This window comes from Sceloporus undulatus, chromosome 4 (genome assembly GCF_019175285.1).
Source record: "Sceloporus undulatus isolate JIND9_A2432 ecotype Alabama chromosome 4, SceUnd_v1.1, whole genome shotgun sequence".
NCBI lineage: Eukaryota > Metazoa > Chordata > Lepidosauria > Squamata > Phrynosomatidae > Sceloporus > Sceloporus undulatus.
The window spans coordinates 72,563,810-72,578,647 of NC_056525.1; the positions used below are offsets into that span (position 1 = coordinate 72,563,810).

At 39.0% G+C, this 14,838-nt stretch overlaps 1 protein-coding gene across 10 annotated transcripts in view; it reads left to right on the forward strand.

The window, feature by feature from the left end:
* Positions 1–14,838, forward strand: part of ST3GAL3 (ST3 beta-galactoside alpha-2,3-sialyltransferase 3) — a 301,371-nt gene that overhangs the window by 102,707 nt on the left and 183,826 nt on the right. For all 10 annotated transcript variants that reach the window (XM_042462929.1, XM_042462928.1, XM_042462930.1 and 7 more), the window contains one exon: positions 3,848–3,940. In XM_042462929.1, coding sequence (XP_042318863.1) covers positions 3,848–3,940 — 93 coding nt within the window. The remainder of the gene's footprint in view (positions 1–3,847; positions 3,941–14,838) is intronic.

Here is a 14,838-nt window from a genome sequence, read left to right on the forward strand (position 1 = left end):
TCCAGTGACCAGTCTGGCTGCCATGTTCTGCACTAATTGAAGCTTCCGGGTTTGGTACAAGGGTTGCCCCATGTAGAGCGCATTACAGAAATCCAACCGAGAGGTTACCAGAGCATATATATATAAAAAAAAATGTACCACTGTTTCAAGGTCTCCCCGGCCTAGGTAGGGTCGCAGCTGGCGTATCAACCGAAGCTGATAACAGGTGCTCCTGACTGTTGCAGCCACCTGAGATGTAAGGTGGAGCGACGAGTCCAGGAGCACCCCCAGACTGCAAACAGAGTCCTTCAGGGAAGCGTGACCCCATTTAGGACAGGTGGACAAATCTCCAAACCAGGACCCGGGGATCCTATCACAAGTACTTCCGTTTTCTCTGGATTCAGTCTGAGTCTGTTTTCCCTCATCCAGTCCATTACTGACCCCAGACAGGCGTCTAGAGGAGATATGGCTAGCAATACTCATGACACACACAGAAAGTGGAGAGAGAAATGGTTAAAGAATTTTAACCCCCCCTCTAAATTTCTCCATAGATGTTGGTACCACCTGCGTTAATGTTGTACATGGGTTGAAATTCATGACCAGAATGTCAATTTGAAAGGATCTTCTGGAATACGCTATAGTTAATATACTCTTTGGCACCCACATATATTACCATATTGGTTGCATAATACTTTTATCCTACTTAGGGAAAGCAATCTTTTCTTTCTCTACTGTATTTTCTTTGATGTGGTCCAAGTTATTAGTTTTAAGTTTGTATTCAAGCTGGCTAGGAATGTCTTTGTGACTGTTTAATAAAGGCTGAGATCCATAGTGATTAATAGGCCCAGACAAATAAATATCCCTGGATTGTTAAAGGGTAAAATGGCTCGAGAAACGATAAATGGCTTTCCAAGTGTATGGCTAGAATGGGGATGATGAAATTGTACAGATCAACTGGAGCTGGCATCTGTGGTTCTGTTACAAGCTTAATTTTGCTTGTGGCTCTTTGGAATATTAACTTTTATCCCACTTGGGAAAGTTTAACAAGCTTGTCTGTGACTCAAGTGACTTTGGAAATAACTGTGCCTTTTATGATAAGACATTTCTTACATTAACTAGTATAGCACCAGTCAAGGCAACTGTAGTTACTCATGAATATAATTCTTTCTAGGATTAATACAGACCTTTTAACATTTGAATCTGAAAGTAAAGCAGCTTTCATCAGCAACCTAGAGAAATTTCTTTGAGGAGGTGGATATTTTGTGTAGGCATTCTTAATGGACATCAAGATACATTTTTATGGCATTTTGCCATTGTGCGGTTTAGTTCTTAAAATGGCACGATGTTCCCAGTACAGTTGGCCCTTCATATTTGCAGCTTTGACTTTTGCAGATTTGGTTATTTGTTGTTTTGATTAATATGTCCCCTCTAGGAATTTTGAGGTCCTCTAGTGCAATTCTGCCAGAAGTTGACCATAGAGTTATGCTGGAGAACCTAGATGTTCCCAGAGAAAAGACTTCTGTAGGCATTTGTAGGTCCTCCAGCATTGTTCTGTGATCAGCTTCTGGCAGATGTTGACCATAGAGTTGCACTGGAGGACCAGGAAAATTCTGGAGAGGTGTTCTCTCAGGTAAAAAGAAAAACATGGTTTTTTTTATCTACAGTTTTTCCACATTTACAGGGTCCTTCATCCCTAACACCCGCAAATGTGAAGGGCCCACTGCACTTTGTTTTTGCCAGTGTGCCTTAATATTGCTTCTGCAGTGATGTTTCCTCAGTATGCCCTGGCAGTCTTTTAAGAATATCTGGTCAATGGAGGGGCCGCAGGTCTTGGGGCCATATGCATGCTTTTCTCTGAGTGAAGAATTTTGGGTCTGTAGTTATTGCTTTCTGTTTTGCTCCCCATACTGGAGTGACTCTCACCCACTTCCTTGCAGCTCAACTGGGCTGCAATGAGAGCTTTCTCTTAGCTCTCAAAATTGTGCTATTAACAGTAGCAGGAAAACAATAATCTCAGTGGAGATCACACCCATCCACCAGTCATTTCTATCCCCGAACAGCCAGGGAGTGCGATTTAAATCTCCCCATCTCTATGATAGCCTTGTTTAAATATTTGAAGGGATGTGATATTGAAGATGGAGCAAGCTTGTTTTCTGCATCTCCAGAGAATAGGACTTGGAACAATGGATGCAAGCTACAAGAAATAGATACATGTTGAAGATCAGTCTGGAGTCTTGTTGGGGCACTACACCAGCATCACTGTGACAGCATAGGTAGTAGTGGTGGGAAAAGGAAGAAGGCTATGAGTATAGTGGCTGTAAAAAAAAAGTAAAGCTCCTTGGATTTGGCAAACTTTATATACCTTCCTTCACCATTGCTGTGTGACTCTGAAAAGTGCAGCTGCTGGCATATTGTACCAGCAGAATTCCAGTCTGTTTGGGGTAGTATGGGATTGTGGAGTGGCATCTGCCTGAACTGATATTGAATGTGCCCTTAAGGCTGAAAAAATTGTTCACCTTGGATGTAGTGGGTGGATGCAGTGTCCAGGGCCATGATCAAGAACCAATTTATATTTTTAAGAAATTTAAAACGGCAGTTTCAGTCACTTTCATTACCTAGTTAAATCGTATTAAATCACATGTTAACTAGTATTGCCTAGAACAGTGGTCTCTTCTGCCATACATGAATTCTGCTATTAGTGTGAGGTTTGGAGAAATTTCCTGCAATTGACCTCGGTTCTGTATAATTTAGCTTCCTATATTTATCCTCAGGTTTTGTGGTACATTTTAGAGAAGTTACTCCACGATTGCTCTGCTGTCCATTGGCTATATTAAAGATGGTGGTTCAAATATTTCTATAGGTAGAAAGGGGAACCCACAAAAACAGATGTGCAGTTGCCATAGTAACTCTGCATTTAAGAGATTATTTCTCCCTACTTACTACTTTGAGTTTACTTCATGGTTTGTTATTGTGACAGTTTGTGATGTGGATTAGATAGTTCAAAAGTCAATAAACAGATCCTATCTTTAAATGTATAGAATAGTTGCTACCATTTTGCTACAAGAACAGCCACTTTACAAATGGTCACTATGTGTAACATTTTATAAATACTATGTTGCCATGCCTCCAATAAGTACAAGTCATTTATGTAAAGCTGCATTAGTCAAACCTACTCATAAAAGTTACGAGACCTATCCCCTTGATAATTATTAAATGTGAGAAGTCAGAGTTCTTAGAGACACAACGAGGCACAAAAACCCCAAACAATTTGATTGAGTCATGCAGCAACTGGTTCCTTAAAAGTGCTTCATTCTCCTCAGGCCTAGCAGAAACATTAACTATCCAACCACAGTGCCTTTCCTTAGAATGGAAAGTCTTGTATATTCATCCTTTCACATAGTATTATAAAAGAGGCCGAGTTTTACAAAGTGAATGAAGGAAACAATGTTGGCCCTGTGATACAGAAATGTCAACTGACTCCATTCCCACATTGACTGGTAGAAGGTTGTGGTAATTTGGTTGATTTTGCTCTGCAAGTAGTAACTTTGCGAGGCATGTAGCCCTGTCACGCAATAGAAGAACAGCTGGACAAGCAATTCCTTGTTGTTGCTTACCTCTATTCCTATAGGAAAATTAAAATCCAAAATAGTATCTGAGATTCCCCCCTCCCAGATTTCTAAAGTCATACAGTGATAAAGAAGTATGTTAGAAGCCAGATGTCCCTTCAGACAACTGGATGTTCTCCCATTCTGATTTACACAGGCCTTTTGTTCTTACTACTGTTCTTAATCATTTGAGAAAAAGAAATTATAAATGGATTAAGATGACATGGCTTAGAACCATCTTGACAATTATTTTTTCTTCACAGGCCTCCAGAGCTAGCATCAAAGTACGCTAACATCTCAGAGGGGGTTTGCAAGCCTGGGTATGCATCTGCACTCATGACTTCCATTTTCCCAAAGTAAGTGACTTATTCATTCAGATTTCTGCTTTATAATCTTGTTCTTCTATCACTATATTGATACAAATAGTACTAAATCTCTGATGATGAGTATATTTAAATGGATTCTGGGGCTGTGCAGGGCTTCTTTTAGTGAACAGGGAAGGATATGTTTGTAATGAACATAGTTCCCTGGGACAACTGAGAATGAAAAGGCTCTTTAAAAGTAAGTACAGTGTTATCTTCCTTCTTGTAGATGAAAATCAAGCTACTTTCTATAAAAGCACAATTCACCTAGCACATTTTGAGAGGTTTCAAGCTAATTTGTGAGGGAAATTGCTATATTTAATGTCTGAAACTGTGTCTTAGAACAGAGATGAATAGTATCAACATCTATATATTGTATGCAAACTGTGCTGGTTCTTATATTTATTTAACTTACTTGATTTTTTAAAAAATTATGATTACGATCTACAATCTTTAATAAAAAATATCTGTGCCTAAATATTCATGTAGTGTTTCTTTTCTTTCCCGGATTCCTTCTCTTATATTTCTCATCCTTTTAGATTACAAGTTGTCATTGTAGAATACCTAGTCCATTTTAGGAACTTAAAAGTTGTGGACTTTATTACTCAGCAGTTAATGGCTGGCAGCTCAATATGTGAATAGATTTAGTTGAAAGGTATTGTGTTTAAAGTGGCAGAAAAGTGATGTCTATGGCATGTTATATTATTTCTTACCCAGAAATCAAATTTTGATGTAGCCTTCATTGAGATTTGTGTGTCTAAGGCAGAGTGGGACAGAGAAAGAACCAAACATTTAACTGCTTATAAAGAAACCCAAGCTTTAAACTGGAAAAAACACCCCGCCATTGTTTTAGTACGATTATGCTGAAGTGTAGTTTAAATATATCCATATATCTTGTGCAGTGTGAAGAAATTCAAATCAAAACAGAAAGAATTATTTAAAGAGTTGTGTCTGAAATGAGATAGTTAATGACCTTGCTGTGTTCTTGCTGTTTGCTGAAATAAGCTTTCTGACCTGGAAGCCTTCAGTTGTCTATGAGTTTCATTGCTGAATAACTTCCTATGGCTTTCCTGGTTTTCTGTTTTTTAGACAAGGCCCTTCATTATTGTAGAAGTAATCTGTATTGTAAAGCAGTGCTTCTCTGATGTGGGAGGACTAGCACTTTTTTACTAATATAGTGAACCCTTGGTATCGGCTGGGATTTGGTTCCAGTCCCCACCCCATGGATACCAAAATCCTTGAATTTTTGTTACGATATACAACGGTGTAATAAAATGGTGTCTCTTATAAAAATGGTTAAAAAATCAAGATTTGCTTTTTCTGGGGAATCTATCTATCTATCTATCTATCTATCTATCTATCTATCTATCTATATCTCAAGCTGTGGATGGTGGCATCCATGGATAAGGAGGGTTGACTCTACAGGGGACACACGTGGGCCCATTGGCTACAATTTTTCATTTCTTTCCTGGAGACCTGCCAGAGACCAGCAGCCAATAGCTCATGGGCCACCACTGGTCCAAGAACCTCCACTTTAAGTAGCACTGGTGTAAAGGACACAGTAGGTCTTGCCTCTGATTCCTTCTTTCTTAGCTGGAAGGGTTGTTTTTTTTACTTAAAAAAACAGACTGTGGTTTTGTTCCAGCACAAGCTCTGCCTGCCTGAAGTTTTCGAGCCCAAGGAGAAAGATTTGCGAAGGGTTTGATGGTGAAATTTAATAATGAAACTTAACGGCTATAGTGTTTGAAATGAACAATGATCAATGAACAATGTTCAGAAGCAGGAGATGGTGATCACTTTTTTGTTTTAACTACACTTAAAGCAAAGTGGATAATGAGGTTGGGACAGGTTGAAATTGCTCTTTCTGTTTCTCCTACCTCTTTCTCTGCTAGATGGTTACGTCAGCAACTCTGCCTCATAAAATAGTTGTTATTCCCCCCTTTGAAGAACCTGACCTATACATTTTTGAGACCTACATGCCCACTACTGCCATGGAATAAAGTGTTTGAACCCACTAGTCCCACCATCTTAATTATGCTGCTCTCACTTGCAGACAAGAAAAGTTAACTTTGTACATTTCTGAGGTAGCTGAAGACTTTAAGGTCCCAGGCTACTCCCACTGGTCCTTATCTGGTAAGTGTGTAATTTGTAAGTGTCTCAGACTAGCACTATGGGATGGGTTGCCCTCCAATAACTACTCTTTTCCCTGGTATGTGTGCTCTCATATTTTGAACCATTGTTCATTACCTTTTCTCAGAAGCAAATCCCACTAAGCCCAGACTTCTTCCATTATTACTTTTCTGGTGTTCATTCCCTTGTCAGTTTACAGGGCATGGGAGAACAGGAATATTTACTGATCCACCTCAGACAACAAACACCTTAGACCAGCCTTGCCAACTTTTGTGCATGCTTCAAATTGTTTTCAAATGTCTAATCTGAACAATAACTTTTGAGAAGTGTTTTTTTTTCTTTGTGCAACATTTTATGACTCTCTCTGTTTCTCCCTCTCTCTCTCTCTGAATTTCTTGCTTATGGCATTTGTTTCAAAGTGTAAATCATGCTATGGAGAACTTTTAAATTGCCTATTTCTATAGCAATACCACCTGCTTCTCTCTACCTTTGCTCTGCTAGGAGCTGCTCCTATTAAAGCACCTTCATCTTTTACTAGAATTACACACCAGCTACTTTTCCTCCCTGACTGTGGATAGCTTTTACTGCCTGCACAGAACTTTCATATCGTATAGCACTCACTGTAAGATGGGATCCCCCCCCCAACATTGCTTTAGAATAGGTGTATCCGACTTTAAGGCCAGCTGCCATTTTCAGGTTGGGCAAGTGTTTGAGGGCTGTATTCTTAAGGGCCATGGCCTAAGGGGAAGAAATAAAGTTGAAATATACATGGAATAGATTCTTAAAAGACTACATTTCAGTTATATTTTAATTTATTTCATTTTTATATTTAAACTTCACGATTAAAAATGCAATTGTCCATTGTCACTAAGAAGAAAGTCACCACTCATTGTTAACAAATAAAATTCCTCAATCATACTTGCTTCATTAATATCAAATTTATATGTAAATGAACATTAAATGTGCTTAAAGTGACTTTAATATGACATATACTAGAAAAAAACTAGTCAAAAACTAAGTATATACACACACACACACACACACACACACACACACACACACAGATAATTGAAGCCTTCTTCTTGCCATTGTCTATAATACAGACTATAATACAGACTATGGGATCCTACACTTTGTCTACCGTGTCTTAAACATTTCTATTGTGATTGAACAAAAGTGGCATTGAAACTTTGAGTAAATTTTCAGTGCTGAGTTAACTTATTCCTTTGCTGTCCGATGCAGGATTGCTGCCCAAGGTCCTGAACCTCTTCCACTTCCTCTCTGACCATCACTCTGACCATTAACCTGGTTTCTGTCCAGGGTTCTGACCTTGATCCAACACAAAGCCAATCTGGACAGTCCTGGGCTTGCTTCCCAACATCTCTTTGCGATATCATATCCTCTTTGCAAGGGTTGGGTGTTGTGAAGACCGTCAGATGTTGTTGAACAGACCTAGTCTACTTAGCCAGTAGTGAGTCCAAAATCATCTCCTTCTTTAGGCAAGGAGGTATATTATGGATTAGGACAGCAAAAGATATCTTATCTCCACTTTGCCACCATTGAGGAGCTTACATCAAGAGGCTCCATCATCAGTTGGCTTTCTCTTGAGCAGGGCAGGAGTAGTTACCAGTAGTTCATCCCACCTGTGAATCAGGCAGAGGGGAATAGTAAAAGCAGGAAAGCAGCAGCAGTGCAAGCCAAGTGGCTATATTAGGGTATCTCAATCTCATTCACATGTCTCCCAGTCTCACCTGAGACAAAGTTTTTAAGCTGACTGAAACAAAGATAGAGATTTGAAACTGTTGGGCCTACCTTAAGAAGGCAGCAATTCCAGCTATTATGTTGAAGATCTGAGTGAGGATACCAGTAAATCAGTCCTCGGATGTCATTTCATTTGTGTGAGTAACTATAAGATTAGACCTTAGTCATTTGCAGAAATGTGTAGAATGATTTAGTTTTTGAGGACATGTCACATGCAAGTTGAAATTGTTCCTATGCATTCCACTAAGCAGACCGCCCCTATGGAAACATACAAGAGAAATTGAAAATTTTCTTTAACTGTAAATTTCCTGGTGGATATAGCACCGCCTGGCTTTCTTTGTGTGAGAATCTCTCTCTCTTGTCTTTATACTTATATATACACACACACACACAGAGATTTTTGTCTGTTAAGTCTTTTTGCTCCTCTTCATCTGTTCTTAATTGAGTTCTCATTTAGTAAGGTTAAGTTACTATTAGGTTGGATATCGCTTGAGACACTACATTCCTCATGCATAATTTGGGTATATGAAGAGTCTGTTTTGTTAGAAGAAGACTTAAACAGAGGAATATACTTTCTCTGGCTATGAGAAAAATCAGACCCAGTCAGCAAGCTGTCATATATTCAAAAGGCAAAATTTGAATTTCTTCATGTAAGGTATTTCTGTTATATATACTGTAAGCATGCTCCAGTCTGGGTCTGACATCTGTTCTTGATGACAGGTAGATGTGATGGACAAGATACACAATGCATACAATTATTGTAGGGCCTGAGTACATATGGAGCTATTGTGTCGCATGCCAAAATTTTAATTATTTAATTTTGAAAACTATTGTGTGTTTTAGGTTCTGTATGATCACATTAAAACTAAAAAATAAAGTATTTACAAAATGATGTTTCTTTTCTTTTTCGTGAGTTTGTCATCATGAACTTCTGGCAGCTCCCACAAAACATTAACCTCCACCCCCTTGCCAGCTCCTCTTCAACAAGTGTTCTTTTAAAACATGAGATGACAGATCTGTTGCTATAAAGCTCTTGTTAAGTTCAAAGGCTCCAGTTGTCCTTGCAGATTAATTCAGCACCTCTCCTCTGAGCCAGGAGTATCTGTTTTAGCTATTAATTCTTTTGGTTAAAGTGAAAACCTCAACTTAATATTTTTGTCTCTCTTGCCAAAGGCTTAGGAATCTTAAAAGAGGGAGGATACACCAATATAGGAGCCACTCGGATTTAGATGATTTGTTACATAGATACAGTCGTTGCATGATCATTGTTCATTCTATCTACTTCTGTGATTATTTTGTATCTTATGCCTTTCTAGCTTTTGCAGAGTAGCTTGGGAAGGATTGAATTAACAGTAATGTTCCCCCTACTCCTTACTGAACCATGCTCTGATTCATGTGCCAGCAGGAGAACCAGAGTGTGAAATCCTATCTTCCTCTGGTTCGATGAATATCTGGAGATTTATAGTTTTATAAGTGCTGTCGGTTCACAGAAGTGGAAAAATAGAGACAAAACCTTTATATGAGCCAACTAATTGTTAAAATTCTAGAAGTAGACGTCTAAGTCACGGACAAATCTCCACTTGGAATTATCAAAGCTAAATAAATTGGTATTACTGTTCATTGCTGTATTATTTATTGGATTTTTCCAGGAAAGTCTTTATTAAGCAGTTCTAGCTGACTCCTCAATACCAAGTTGGAAGAATCAATTGATGTGCAGAGTTAAGCATAACACTTTAACCAACCATTGCTATTACAGCTTCACATTGTGTAAAAACTCTTCATGGAAAAGGTAGTAAATGAGGGAGGAAATTAGTTCCCTTTGGAAATGTAAAAGTGCAGTGTGTCTATTTCAAGCATCATTTAAACAACACAAAACTCTTTGGAAGCAGAGGATGGAAAAAGCAAAACATTAAAAATATTATTATAAAGTTGGATGTTAATTGTGAAATATCACTAGAATGATATGAAGTCACCTTTGATAATACTGCCAAATAGTTGGCAGACTGGATAGTGTGTTCCATCTTACATGGTTGTGGAAAGTTTTGATGTGCACACCTCTAGACATTTTTCTGGAAAGGATGTCTTCATGCATGGTCTCTCTTCCTTCCACTGTAGCTCTGTTCCTTTCCAGTATTGATTTACATAATAAGCCATTTTAAAAATGCTCTGCTCTGGTTATTCTTGGGGATTCTTGAAACATGTTCCTGAAATCAGATTCAGGGCCACCACATTTACTCTGTTTTTCTACTTTTGCTTTCTGTATAGAACTTTCACAATGCCTGTGTTCAGTAATTTTTATGATACTACTGACATTCTTGAGTAGATGTAGCTTTTACTTTAGGTAGTGACTTGAAGGCACATAACAACAATCATTATTCCTTCCACAGTGAAAAGATCCATTGCCATTACTGTGTTTGCATAGCAACACTTGCCTCATCCATTGTAATTAATTTGTGACCATTTATAGAATTATCTGATGAAAGTGACACATGAAATACAATAAATATGCAGTGCAGTCTACTTTATTTCCCAATATTTATTTATTTTTTTGTTCATGGTCAATTTTTGTTATCCTTCATTTTATCAGCTCATCTATAAATACATTCAAGTACATTCAAGCTCTGATTTCTTGGATCACCCTGCTTTTTCTCATGGTTAGAGTTTATGACTTCATGATTTGATTACCAGCAAAATAACAATCATATAAGCTCATAATAATTTTACTATGTAAAGAGCACACAGATACACACACACACATTTTCCTAAAACCAGGTAACATTCTTGGCCCTGATTACATAGGTTCCGGTCCTATCTCTCGGGGAGATTCCAGATGGTGAGGCTGGGGGACAGTTGCTCTTGTAAAAGAGAGTTTACATTGGGCATCCCTCAGGGTGCCATCCTGTCCCCCATGCTATTTAACATTTACATGAAACCGCTGGGAGAGATAATCTGGAACCATGGAGCTCGGTGTTATCAGTACGCTGATGACACCCAGATCTATCTCTCCATGTCTCCGACTGATACAGTGACTAAGGTTGGCACCTCTCCTCTGGATGCCTCCTTGGGGTCAGTAATGGGCTGGATGAGGTAAAACAAACTCAAGTTGAATCCGGAGAAAACAGAGGTACTCGTGATAGGTCCTCTGAATCCAGATAGGGAAATTTGCCATCCTGTCCTGGACAGGGTTACACTTCCCCTAAAGGACAAAGTTTGCAGTTTGGGAGTACTCCTGGATCCATCTCTACAGTTATCATCTCAGATAGATGCGATGGCCAAGAGTGCTTTGTACCAGCTTTGGCTGATACACCAACTGCGTACCTGTCTGGATTGGAAGGACCTAGAAACTGTAGTACATGCACTGGTAACCTCTCGTTTGGATTTCTGTAATGTGCTCTACATGGGGCTACCTTTGTATCAGATTCGGAAGCTTCAGTTGGTTCAAAATGCTGCAGCCATATTGGTCATGGGTACAGCTAGGTCGGATCATATAACCCCCGTGTTAAAATCTCTTCACTGGCTGCCAATTCGCTTCCGGTCCCAATACAAAGTGTTGGTTATTACCTTTAAAGCCCTACATGGCTTGGGCCTGAGTTACTTGAGGGAACGCCTCTCCTTATATAATCCGCCCCGCACCCTTAGAACAACGGGGAAATTCCTACTTGAACATCCTAAGATGAGATGGCAACAACCCACCAAAGAGCTTACACAGTGACAGCGCCTACTCTTTGGAACGCTCTTCTGGAAGAGATCCACTCTAGTGGTACATTGGAAGTCTTTAAAAAGGCTTTAAAAACCTATCTCTTCCAGCAAGCATACCCTCCCGACTCTTTTTAGAGAAATATTCCTCAATTAGATTAAGATACTTGATAGCCTATAATTTTGACTACTTAATTTCTTATTTTAGATAATTTTATTGAATATTTATGATTGTAATTGAATGTTTTAACTGTTTTTATACTGTATTATGATGTTTGTCATAGTTTTACCTGATGTGAATCGCTTTGATCTCGAGGAAAAGCAGTATATAAATAACCAGATTATTATTATTATTATTATTATTATTATTATTATTATTATTATTATTTACATCAGTTTTAAAGTACTGAATTAAAACGTAATGCTGGCTTGTGAGATCTTATATTGGCTGTTTTCTTTCTCTTTAGATTGACATTTTCCAGCAATTTGTTTTATGGCCTCTATTATCCCCATGTTTGAGAAAGGTTCTATAGATGACCTTTTCTTGTCTGATCTTGGAAGCTAAGCAGGGCCAGCCCTGGTTGTACTTGGATGGGAGACTGCCAATGAATACCAGGTGCTTTAGACTATATTTTAGAGGAAGAACTGCCAAAAACATGTCTGAGTTTTCCTTGCCTAAGAAAACCCTATGGTTTTAATGGGGTTGCCCTAAGTTGACAGGTGACTTAGATGGAGCTCCAGTATGGTTCCCTAATTTAAACATTTCTTTAGAAAGCATGCCTTCATTTTTGCTTAGATGAGTTTGGAGCCTACCTTGGAAGGTTAGTCTCATTTCTTTAAGTAGCTTAGCCTGGAAAACTTCTGTTTGTTTCTTTTTTGCTTCATTGCCATTCATTGCTAATAACAAGTCTTTAGTCTCCCTGACAACAAGAGACATGAGTCTATTTGGAGGTGCTGGGAAAAATACATAAATCCTTCATCTGTTTGCTTACTGTTCTAGAAGCTGGGAAAAAAGATAGTAGCCAGATGTGTAAGAGATCTAAATTTATAAAATTTATTCAAGCAGCCTAGGGGTCCTATCTGATCTTTGACAATGGAACATCTTACCAGAGTTTTCTTTGAGCTTTATCTGGCATGCATCATAGTAATAACTAGATAGATTCATGATGTACAGCTGGTTTTAGGTAAGTGTGAAGGGAATTTCTCATACCAGCTCTGGGATTGGTACAAGGTTGGACTATCAGTACGTGTGTGTCTATAGTTTGAAGAATATATAGGTTATGGTCTTATATACTCTTCAAAGGCCACGTTTTTGCCTTTTCTGCAAGCATATCTTCATGGAAGGAACATCTCCACCAATAGAGTGCTGCTCTGGCATCTCTGAGGTGTTCTGCTGCCCTATATTTTATGACAGTACTGTGTCTTAGGTTTTGCCTTCACTCCCTCATTTTGCCATTACTCCCACAGCCATTATACAGTAGTTGGGAATTTATGTAGATATATTTTTAAAAGAACATGTTATGTAAATGAATGAAATTGGTAACTTTTCTTCCAGCGTTAGGATGTAAGCGAGCATTTTGAGTACAAAGGATCCAGATAAGCCCCATAAATAGATACAACACATCTAGTTTCTGTGGAGAGCTAGTTGCAGGTTGCATTTTGGAAGTTTGTTATGCAAAAAGTATAAAAAATGGTGGAAATATGTATCACCACTGCAAATGTTGCTGCATTCAAACATGGGTGTAAGCAGAAATGCCTGCCATGGCTTTTGTTTAGTCTGGGGAGTATATGCCGAACCAGAAACTATTAAGAGAGTCTACAGTTTTATTGGACTTTCCAGTGACCGCTGAGTATAATAAAGAAATGTGCAAATGACAGTGACAGAAGGCTGATGGCTACATTGAGTTATAACTTAGAATTTATCCCCCTGCCCCCAGCTTCTGGGTCATTGTCTTCCTTGACTGACATCTGATATGGGTACATGTCCTCCCTTTCAATTCTTAAAGCTAGTGGTTTCCATTGTTAATCTATGTTCAATCAAATAGTTCACATTTATAGCTGGACACATTTAAAATAAGTCTTGTTCTGTTTTGGCAACTGGAACTTCAGATCTTCAAACTCCTGGTTATGCTTAGATGCTGTGAACTGCCTAAAATAATTTTATCTTATCCAGTGTACGTCTTGTTCCTAGCCTTTTTATGAGTCTGTGTGACTTCAAACTGTTCCACAAAAGACTGGGCTTTTTAAACTGCCTGGGTGATTTGATAGTAATTTGTGATCTGACCTGCAGAGGCCTGTCGCCAGAGTGCAAATATTCTCTTTGGTAGATTCTGTATGGTTCACAAGCACTTTTTAAGTTTTCTTCTCTTCTCATAAAAAGAACAACTTCCAGATGTCATAGGTAGGAAAACATTTTTTTTACATATGATAAAAATATGCACAAACAGTTCAGTGTAAAAACAAAATTACTTCCAGATTGATGTTGTTGATGTGTGCCTTTGTGTTGTTTCTGACTCATGGCGACCCTAGCATAGGGTTTTCTTGGCAGATTTGTTTAGAACCCTCCAAGGTGAGAAACTGTGACTTGCCTAGGGTCACCCAATGGGTTTCCATGGCTGAGCGGGGATTCAACCATGGTCTTCAGGGTTTTAGTCCAACATTCAAACTATTGCCCCACACTGGCTAATGCCAGATTGATGCACAGATCACTTACTGCACACTTCAGCATGACTAGTTTTGATCATGAAAGTAAAACACTATAAAGTAAAAAATAAAATAAAATGAACAGCTTGTGTCTCTGGCTTTTCTTCACGAACAAAGATTCAGGAAGGAATCATCCCACACTTTCTACAAGTGCGTTGATGACTAAAAAGGCCAATCCAAGATAAATTGGATGTATCCTTTGAGACAGTGCAATGGATTTTTCAGGTGGAGCGCAGCATGCACAGAACTGGCCTCACCCTTTAAACCAGAGGTACATCTGCTGGGGCCTTGACAAGCATGGACGGTGGCAGCGAGGTCTTCGGGTCGTAGGTTTGATTCTAGTTTCCTTCTCTTAGATGGTTGACCTTACAGGGTTAGACGAGCACCATCTGCCCAGGTTTGGGATTAGAGTTTTCCTTCTCCTATGATGGTTGCCATAAGGCTAGAGAGCCCATCCTGCTCTTTGGCGCTCATGGTCAGACCCTTCGGTTGTGACCTGTCTGGCATGGGAGGCCCTACTAGTGCCTATTATACCACCGCTAGCATAGCTCACAACTTCATTAGGGTACGCAAGCCTCTCCCCCATGACAAGGGGGCGTCAT